General features: G+C 37.1%; 2 protein-coding genes across 3 annotated transcripts; both read left to right on the forward strand.

Moving 5' to 3' along the window:
- The first annotated feature begins 18 nt into the window (after nucleotides 1-18).
- Nucleotides 19-3,267, forward strand: LOC148167619 (uncharacterized). The gene is made up of 10 exons (XM_088047419.1): nucleotides 19-126; nucleotides 508-743; nucleotides 789-960; nucleotides 1,006-1,297; nucleotides 1,366-1,818; nucleotides 1,866-2,126; nucleotides 2,172-2,360; nucleotides 2,407-2,559; nucleotides 2,606-2,965; nucleotides 3,016-3,267. Exons 1-10 carry the CDS (start codon nucleotides 124-126, stop codon nucleotides 3,147-3,149), a joined length of 2,253 nt encoding a protein of 750 aa, XP_087903545.1. The 5' UTR covers nucleotides 19-123; the 3' UTR covers nucleotides 3,150-3,267.
- A 196-nt stretch (nucleotides 3,268-3,463) lies between these two features.
- On the forward strand, nucleotides 3,464-7,836 carry LOC148167620 (uncharacterized). Of its 2 annotated transcripts, XM_088047427.1 has the most exons (11): nucleotides 3,464-3,578; nucleotides 3,625-3,823; nucleotides 3,923-4,183; nucleotides 4,230-4,603; nucleotides 4,711-4,883; nucleotides 4,928-5,042; nucleotides 5,089-5,212; nucleotides 6,535-6,674; nucleotides 6,729-7,189; nucleotides 7,461-7,647; nucleotides 7,695-7,836. In XM_088047427.1, the coding sequence occupies exons 1-11, from the start codon at nucleotides 3,539-3,541 to the stop codon at nucleotides 7,817-7,819; spliced, it is 2,199 nt and encodes a 732-aa protein (XP_087903553.1). In that variant the 5' UTR covers nucleotides 3,464-3,538; the 3' UTR covers nucleotides 7,820-7,836. The 2 variants fall into 2 exon arrangements, with proteins under 2 accessions (XP_087903553.1, XP_087903552.1); XM_088047426.1 differs by having other exon boundaries at nucleotides 6,535-7,189.
- The last annotated feature ends 2,848 nt before the right edge of the window (nucleotides 7,837-10,684 follow it).

Consider the following 10,684-nt stretch of genomic DNA (forward strand, 5'->3'; position numbering starts at 1 on the left):
GATCTTGAATAATGAAAGTTTTATCTTATCATCATATCTGAAATATTTGCCTCAGATTTTGTCAGTACTACAGGTGCATACACCTAAATTCAGTCACCTCCAATTAATGCAGCAACCAAAACAATGGTAAGTACCAGAATCCAACTCTTTGTGGTGACAACTTGTCAAGCTTTAGTGTTTATCTATCAAACTTGAAAAATAACGACAGAATGACTCATTTTGTCATCAAAGCACACGCCTTAACCACGACCCAAGGTTTTGCAAATTGTACCTCTAAAAACCCGCTTTGGGTTCCATCAAATCAATACCACCTTTCGGCTGTAATTTCGCAAGACAATTTCGGGGAAAATGACTCACTGTCAACTAATTTTCGATAAAACATATCTTTAAAAATTATTTGCTTTGTCAGACACCCGTGGCGATAACCATTTAGTACCTCTACTATTTGCTGTTACTTATCAGATTCTCTTATCAATCTGTCAAAGTTCTGACCTGAATAACTTGTAGGAAACGATGTTGAGGCTTTTCTTCATATTTTCCTTACTCTATTTCGGTAACTGCCAAGACAATGCTGCCACCAACGTCGCAGCTTCTTTACAAGAGTGCTACAACACCACACGTTACGTTACGAGAGATTTCCGGTTACCGTCGACTATTAACGTTCTAGTTGAGCTTATCCGCAAGGTGGAACAGGGTAATCCAAATCTAGACGCGCGGGAAATCGCAATTTCCCTTCTTCACAGGTAAAATCAATCGTTTGCTGTTAAACACTTCATAAGTCTATTTAGGTTTCGACAGGACGGTATTAGAAAACCGTTAAGAACTACCGTAGATGTTGGCGATTTACTACCATACAGTCCCAAAGGAACAGAGGCGGCGAAAAATCGAATTCAATTGACAAAAATCACACCGGGAAATGCAGTCAATTTTAATAACGACAGTCTAACTCATCTGGAAGGGGTACTACTATTTTTTTTGTTAGTGTTGTTTGATTGAAAGTTTTAGTGTTCTTTGCATTATATGATTTCGAGTACAATTGAGTTCCAAAATCGAGGAGACGAAAATCAGGTCTGTAGAAGAACTGGACGGTACACATTGAGGACGAAGCGACAATCTGAACTTAACGAAGTTAACGACGAAAAAAGTACCTGTCCTATTGAAAGCGGAGTGATTAGCACCAAATGGGGTGCAGTGAAAGCTGGTATTTTGATTAGCGGAATTGCAGCAGGATTTCAACCTAATCCAATCACAAGCGAGGGTATTCGAGTCGAATCATCTTATGCGAGTACTCTTGCAGGTATGCAACTAATTATACACCACTAGTGTAATATTGTGTTTGCAAATCTTTTTTTATAATTTTAATAGGAGAGCTAGCTGAAGCGGGCATTAACCAGCCTGGAGATTCAAAAACTGTCGGAAATGGTGGAGGATGGAACAGCACAGTTGAACCTAAATATTATTTTTTGGAATCAAATGAAAGGGACAGATCTCTTCTGACAGATGCCGAAATTCGTGGTAGTCTTGATGGTCTCTTTATGTCTCTCAGCATAGATGAGTGGAAATCAAAGTTTAGCAATATTAAAGTTTCCCAAATTTTGGATCTCTACTACAGCAGGGGTGTCTTCAATGATTCCGCAAGAGCGTGTAATCGTAAAGATTTGACAAAAGATTTAGTGTCCAACAGTAAATTGGTAAACCAAACCATTGGTTTCAGCAAAATGTTAGACGATGTTTCACAATTGTTGTACACGATTCCTGAGCAAAAGTTTCCTTCTTTGTCCCAATCAATTGTTGATTCTTTTAGGAGCTATTTGAGCTGTAAGAAAAATTGTATTTGTGGTTTGTGCCTTAACCTCTTCTTGTAGCTAATCTGCACGATCTAGAATGTGCAGCTGAAAATGATTTAACCGAACGTGTCTCTACAGATATTCTCATTTTTGTTGATATAGGATGGCAATATGATGTCATTCATCCTCTTATTTCATACATTTTAGAAGCCATAGATGTGAATGACTACGAAAGTTCGTTTACAATTTTTGAAGGTGCTAACTGTGGTATCATTGCAAATAAATCAAGAAGTATTTTGGATTTCTACGACAGTTATAATGTGACTCACCAAGACTTATGTAAGTTTTAAAAACTCTAAAACAGTTTTCATTCCAAAATTTTAGACCCCAAAGGTTTCGACTATTCGAAAGTCATCCAAACGGCAGAAAGGATATATAAAGCCAAATTGAACAACGAAACAGATTTGACAGGACAATCCACAATTGTTTTGATGTTGCCTCATACTAATCCAGTGCAAAGTCAAAGCGATTATGTTGCTTCAAAAAGAAACGAATTTAGATCATCTCTTCCAGGTACGACTCCACTTCAAAAAAAGAATCTTCCTTACATTTGTTGCAGATCTTAGAATCCTTGTTGGAGGACCAGGATCAAGAACAGCTTACAATGATTTAGTCAGCAGTACTGTCAACGACATTTTCACAGTCAACGACGATCCAAGCAGTGCTGAAATTAAAAAGACCGGAGACGACATCATTAAAAGAATCAAGAAATGTAAAAACCCATTTACCCAAAATTCGCTCTAATTCAATTTTTTCAGTACCAAGAAACGTCGTCAATCCTTCTTGTGGATCCTCCTTCAGCAGCGACGGTGGACAAAACTTCGAACTCAATCAATACGTGGAACCTTTGGGAATTAACTACCACAAAATCTCCCCTCATTACTTCAGTGGAGGGCAAGTTTTGAAAATCCAAGGAAAAGGTAATGGAAAACTAGTCGCATGCACATCGAGAATAGACGCGAATCCGAAAAATGCCTCTGATACGTCTTGTACTGACGTGCAGTCCAATGAAGTGACATTAGAAATTGGCAGCTTCTGTACCGATCAAAGTGTGACCGAATGTGATCCAATTTATATTTCGGTTCAAGGAGTACCTTCAAACACTGTCAGTTGTTCAGGTGAGTACTTAAAATTTAACTTGAGCTTTAGTACGGTTTTTAATTTTTAGATAAGGGTTGTCGGTTCCCTGATAACATTCAGTACTCCATTAATTTGGAGAACGTGCATTGTTCCAGCAGTACCCAGAATGTCATCGCAACTTTTATGATTATCTGTCTGTTGTTTGCAGCTTTGAAGTTCTAAGTGTTGAATGATAGTAATAATGTATTTCGAGTAAGATGACAGTGTTAACAGTTAAACATTTGTACAAAACTAGGTTTTTATATTACATTATTATAATAAAATATTTTAAGAGTGTTTATATTTTCGTTATTATTTATAACTCGTCCTGAACCGGCAATAATAAAATCGTGCTCCTTGAATATGAGCTGTAAATTTTTCCGCTTTGCTGCAAAATCCCCGCTCGTCCAATAATTCCATATTTTTACCTCGCTTGACAAACAATGGTTTTATGATAAAACCCAACCTGCTCGCCCTACTTTATCTCGGAATCTAGAATGCAAATAAATCTGAATTAGATAAAGGTGTTATCACAACCAAATACCAACAGTAAAGAAGAAACCAGCAACGTTATGTGCCAGATAACATTCTGTCTCGTTTTTTTTATTTTTGGTAAGATACCATCACAAGTTGCATTCATTACATGTATTCATTTCAGCGCTATCCGTGAAAAATGTTAAAGGTGTAACTTCATCCGCCATTCCCGCGCTGCTGCAACACTGTTATACCAATAAAACAAATCTGACACCTAAGCATCCACTCACATTGCAGGCATTTTTGGAAATTATTCAAAAAGTTGAGACAAATCCTGGAAGTTTTGTTAATGCGAGGATTCTTAGTACGTCGATGTTGCATGGGTGAGAGGGATTTTTTCTAATTCCGCTTCTTACATTCTAGATTAGTAAATATTTACTTTAGCACTGATCTAGTTTCCATTGTTAAACAAAAATTTTTAGAGTCATTTTCGACGGTGTCCGACAAACCCAAGATTTTAATGGTCTGGCAATTCCATTCCGAGCAACCGGGGACGAATTTTACAAATATAGACTTTTAGTGGATTATTTAACCTCAGGTGAAAGTTTGCTTTTTCCATTTGAATCATTGACCCCTTCTGAATTATGCTTTCTTCATACATTAATCTCGAATACCGTTGATCTTCGAAGAAGAGGAGATGAAAGTACCACTTGTACCCATCAAACAAACTTACCATTTGAAATGTACGTATGACCTATAGATGATTATCAGACTTAATTTTTTATCCAGAGACTCCATGGAAGATACAGGAGAAACCAGTCGATGTCCTGTAAAAAAAGGTGTGATACATACAAAATGGGGTTCAGTATCTGCAGGACATCTAATCAAAGCTATAGCATCTGCTCTTCAAAAGACAAGGGTAACTGTGCAGCGAGTGGTGAAAGCCATCAATGCAAACATAAACGCGACTGTCACAACAAACAAGAACCATGTTAACAACATATGGGTGGCTACAGTCGCTGGAGATCTAGCGGCAGTTGTTCTTAAACAAACAGAAATTGGAAGTGGCGGATTTTGGAATGACACTCTACTCCCACGAGTTTATTACCTGCAAAATGTCCATTGGGACATGACGGAAAGTGACATTCTTGGTGGCATTGATGGTACGCACTTTACTTTCTTTGCTTCGAGCTATAATCAATATCACTAAAATCTACGATGTACAAAGCATTTCAAATGAAAAGTACAAAAAAAATCACTTTCATTTTAGGATTGGCAATTGCACGATACTTGGAAGACAATGATGTTAGCAATATGCGAGTTTCTCAATTAATCGACATGTTTTATTCAGAAAGAGGAATAATGAACAATGCTGAATATAAAGTTAGCAACCGTTCACTCATCCTCCAAAAATTATTACAAGAAAATCTGTTAGAAGTGCAGGTAAAAATTCTGTGGTTTTTACAGTAAAATCATGACGATTTTAGGTTGCTAATGCAGTGAGACTTTTACAAAACGTTGGAATTTACGATAGTTTCTTATATCCTCAACAAATTGACGAGCTCGCTGGCATTGCCGCAGAAAAATTCAAAAATGTTGCAGGTCGGTCTCTATTTTGCTCTTCTCACTATAATCTTGCGTCTTACAGAAAACATAACTAAAATTTACGACACAGTGGAAAGCATTTATGGAATACAAATGAAATCTTCAGTGGAAGCGATAATGATATTTGATGGCAGCTACGACACCTACACAACATTGCAAATTATAAAGTAAGTTTCTGTCGTAATTGGCGCGACAAATTGAATTCTCACATTGTCACTATTTGTTTCAAAAATTGAAATAACTGTGATACAACTCCGTGACTGACTACTAATTTCTTAACAATGCTTCTGACCGCGGTACGTGCATTCTAAAAATAAAACTTATTAATCATTTTCGTGAAAACCGCGGAAAATTCCCGTGACAATATTTTGGTCACCTGTATCTCCAATTAGACGCCAAATGTAAAATAAAGCAACAAATTTTACGTAACGAATACTATACGCTTCATGATGTAATTTCACTAAAAATAGATATTTTGCAATAAATGTTAGTTAAATAAACAAACACTCTAAAATGAATTTCATTCCGAGTTAAAAAATGAACAAACTGTATCATGTGTGTCTTTTATTTTAAAATAGTTGAAACGTGAAAGAGAATTGGGTTCAAAAAATCCGTGCAGTCCTTGAATAGATTCGTGCTAAATCTTTTATTTATTAGATAGCTTGTTATTTCGTAGCATATGGTGGCTGGAAAATTGCAGCAAATTAGAATTAGCAAAATGTTACAATCTGAAAGTAAAATTTCTAATTCAGCAAATCATGTCAATTCAAAGAGTTTGTTTAAATATTTCTGTACTTTTGTAATAAAACTACGAGCCCGTTATTCAACAGTTCCTGAATGGTAACACCATTAGCGTTTCATAATAATTTAATTTCTTCCTATTTTCTACAGTTTACGGCTTCCCAGATGTCGACAATGTGTAGTAATTAAAAAAAAAACTGGCATATAAGAGAAGTTACAGTTACAAATCCACAATTTTATTCGACACTCGTTTCTTCACATCATAAATATTGTTTTCAGACGAATGACACACTTTTATTGATATAAAATCAAAGACGTATTTTTCTTCCTTAGTGGATTCCTGTAAGAAAAAATAAAAACACAGAAAATGGAGTTATTAACACGAGATTTTATTAAAAAGAAAAATACTACAACACAAATATCAAAACATGATTTATTTCTGATAACATCGAAGCTATGAATACAGAGCGTGCAGTCGATTTTATTTCTCTCGATTTTTCTGAGGTTGAATGCACAAGACAGAAAATAAGAGTCATTCTTTATTTTGTAATGTTTGCCTACATTGGTCGCGCGACAACCTACACGCTTTGCTGACTAAACTGGTATCTTTGAATTTTGATTCCAAATAAAGTAATTTCCTTTAAATTTATATACATATTCAGAAAACGTTCGTTTTAATTAATTCAACCGTGAACTTTTATAATACATGTACATTTATTGGCATAACTGACAAAAAATATTTTTCTAGAGGTGTATCAGACGCTATCCAAGTGTCTCGTTATGGCAGCCGACTTGGTGTAATAAACGGGCAATCAGGAAATTGGATGGCAAATGTAACAAGGGAACTGTTTCAATTATTCACCGATTTAGAACAGACGACGAGCAACTGTATTTACTCATATTTGTCGATTAATTATCACTGTCCTTATAATTGTAACATAGTTTCAGGGCCATCCACGTTATCCTTAAGGAGAAGCTTGGAAACTATAATTCATTACTATAAATACATTGAAACGAATTGTTCAAACACAAAACCGATAGCACGATCAATTGTCATTGTTACCAAAGATGCGCAGTTGACAGACGGTTCTGAGGCGACGCTGCGAGTTTTCGATGCCATCAAAAAGTCAAATCCTGAAACTAGTTTTGTAGTTATTTCAACGACAGAAACGAGTTTGGTGGAATTCACCAGAAAATTTTGGAATAATGATGTTGCACTACGCTCCTCCGGAAGAGTTCATGCTATCATACAAGACATAACTATCGCACTCAGTCATATTCCAGGACAAATTCCCAATTACTTTTGTTATAGAGCACAGATGGAAGATTACATTACACCAAATAGGGAGACGAGGTACCAAATCCGGGAAGAGTACCTCCAGAATGGAAATGTTTTTACCACAGTAAGTAGTGGCAATGAGACTGCGGCCGTTTAACACTAACGAAATAAAAAAAAGTACCAGTTGTAATTATTTATAATTGCAAATTTTGACCTGTTGAATTATAAATTGTAACGTTCTTTAGAGTCTGTAATCCTCTCATTGACTTGATGAAAGCCGATCGCTACAAAATCGATAATCAGAATTTGTAATTATGCATGCTAACCTAAATGGCTGCAGTGTCGTTGGTCCGCCTACGTGCTATAATTACCATAAAATATTACCAAATTTATAGTTTTGCAAGAGTAATCAAGGTAAATTGTCAGTCTGCGCGAGTGGTACTGCGAAAGGTACAGAAATATGTAGGAACCTAACTGTAAACGATGAGATCAGTTTTGATTCTTCAGAACTGTGTACACCTGCGTTTTCGTGTAACGTAGAATTCCGAATTTTCGTTAATAATTCAAAGGATTTGTGTACAGGTGGGTTGTTAAAAGGAGAAAACGATGAAATGATAGTTTGGTTTTAGAGAGAGATTGTCGGTACCCCGATCAAGTGAGATTAACAATTATTTGGGAGCGAAGTTCCGGTTGTGTACCTGTGATCGTACAATTTTATTTAATAATAATGAGTACTGTACTTTTGATATTATAATAAATGATTTGTCGTGATTTCGTCCCAAAATTAATGATACGAAACCACAGCATATCAATACTGGTTTCTGTTGAGAATGAAAAACAGGTATGGGTTTTTATTTTTGTTTTACCTATAGGTTGGGCGGCGATGTAGATGTCGATGTATGGAAACTGGTTTTAACTCCGGTAACCTAGCTTTATGAAGTTATAAAGAAGAACTCATACAGCTAGATAACCAAAGAAAATATCAGTTCCAATTATCCGAAATGATGTGATCACTGTATCGAATTTGTTAATTGTATTCGTACACAAAATAGCACGTGATGATTCGAGTCCGGCACATCCCGCACAAACTAATGGCGCTTACATTTGAATAGAATATAAGAGTGGTACTGATTAATAAAATAGTCAGAATCGAACAACGGCTTCGACCGCACTTGAAGAACTGACCAAACGCGCACTGCTTGGCAAGTGGGACGTTTTGCTTTGCTTTCCCCATCGGCGTTCGGCCAGTCTTCGAACTTGATCGTTAGGAAACCAGTTTTAAAAGCCAAGCCTCAACTTGGCCTGCCTGTATGTCACTACGTTGCCAAACTTTCTAGTCTCAAGGCAATATTTGGAAATTCCTGTAGCCGTGTAGCACGAATCGCGCCGAAAGTACCGCAAAATCGCTTCACCTGCAAACTCGTTAATACCAGCGCACTGTACTCACCCGTCCGACTGGCTGACGAACGACGGCGTTCGCATGTGTGAAGTACCTGGCCATCGATTTTCTTCGAAATCGCGCTAAAACCCGCGAGATAAACGCACGAAAGCATGTTCCTATCGTCGAATCGAGCGTTAACCAGCTGTATTACCATAACCGGTCCAGCCAGTCCGAGCAAGTTTCATTCCTTCGCGACCTCGTCCAGCCTCCCGCGCTGTAACACACAGCCATTGTGCTATTGGAATGTGGTCTTCGTTTGGTCATCGCGGCCGAACATTATATTGGTACTGATCTAGCTTCAACGGCCACGAATTCCAACCACACATGTGATGGCACGGAAGAGTACAAACTTGAAAAATTACTAACTATATTTGTTGGTACCACCCAGCCTACCAGCGTTTTTTCGCAACGAACTCGGCAAATCTTCAAGCCGGCGAGCTAATGTTAATGAACTTTGTCTGCATTTTTAACTAGCCACCAAAACGACCACCCAAATCTTAAACGCTCGCTGAATAGTATAATATTTAAATTGTTTTTTCAGATATCGAATTTATGCCATTTTCCTATCAAACTTTTCGGAAAACTGGAATATTTGCCATTATTTTAAATACTAAGCTTGGAAAATTGATCGGTGAACGCAGGCAGAAATGTCAAATGTTGAAACTCCAAAGTGCAGACATTTACGGGGGCAACCTCTTCGTTCAGACTAATTATTCCATTTGTTACATTGGAATACATTAGCATGCAAGTTGCGTATTACTGTTATAATAATAGAAATAAATTACTGTACTTTTAATGACATATGCATATGTATTCTTGGCGAATTTATAAAATTATCTTTTCGCAGCTGTAATTAGATTTCTAGCAAAATTTAAAGATGCTTGTAATTTGATTGCTCAACGTGGTGTAGAAGAACATTCAAGAGGTGATCCGGCGCACCCATGCGACAGACAAGATAAAGTTTCTCGTCTCTAGATGCTAATGCAAATTGTTGCTCCACTGTAAAATGTAATCGACTTATTAATGGAGATACATAATAGTATTAAAAAGGAACAAAAGCGGAACACACGATCATAAAGATTACATAATATTATGCAAATTTTATCTTGTTAATAAATTGATTAAAAGCCGCATTGTTCTGGTAAAGGGAGTTTCATTTATAGACCCTTTGCGTGCGGCCTTTTAAGTTTCGACTTATCAGAAATTGTGAAAGCAAAGTTGGTTTGTTGAAGCAACTTTTAGATCGATTGTTTGGGAATTTGCATCAAGCCAGCGATGTTTTTTTACCTTTCATAGTTTGCGCAAGTATGCAAGGGTTAAAACAAATATGCACGTGTAATAATTAAAACGTGACCACCATTTAGATTTTGAAACCAACTTCCATTTCGCTTTTCTGTGTGTCGTTGATTAAATTTCACATTCATTTACTGCCCGAAGGATAATTAAGGACAATTATTCTGCTTTTACATCCAAACTGGACCAGAAAAAACGTCGATACTATTGCTATCATTATATGAGCTAATATTCTTATAATAAAGTCGATATGATTCGAGGCTGTTATTACATAAACCGCGAGAGAAAAAACGTCATTGATCGCATGTTCTGGTCAGTTCGCTGTCAAGCACACAATAGTTTTTTCGGCAAGTTAAGCTTTGTGTTTTTATGCGCGAATAATTAGATGTTGCAAAAAGAATCTTGTTTCAAATTATGATCAAAAGTTGAATTTAAGAGGATTATAGTGCCCGGTCGCGCCAACAATTTCCTTATTGTTGAGTGTGTCATTTTCGAAAATAATGGCATGGTGACAGAAAGTGGTGGGCGTCGTGGAACTAAGGGAGCAATTTGACGGTTACAGATAAAGCAGTACAACTCGGTGGCAACGGTATGGCAGCAGTGCTTTTGTCATGATTGTGGATCCGCTGTCCGGTGGTTGACCAAGGTATATCCAAGGCCGCCCGGTTGGTAGGGAGTCGCAGGTCTTAACAATTAGCTGAAGTCTCAGCCGACCACGGTGCATTCCTAGCGTAGGCGATTACACTTACCTGAGACCTGTGAACCAGACCCATTCAATAGCAGTGGTCACGCTACTTTGCGACTTTCCCCTAGCTTACAATTTATATAACAAAACGACACTGAACTGACTCATTGATTCTTTAATTCTATTGTCGACAACTCACT

This window comes from Gnatocerus cornutus, chromosome 10 (genome assembly GCF_029298725.1).
Source record: "Gnatocerus cornutus isolate USDA-ARS CGAHR chromosome 10, icGnaCorn1.1, whole genome shotgun sequence".
Taxonomy (NCBI): domain Eukaryota; kingdom Metazoa; phylum Arthropoda; class Insecta; order Coleoptera; family Tenebrionidae; genus Gnatocerus; species Gnatocerus cornutus.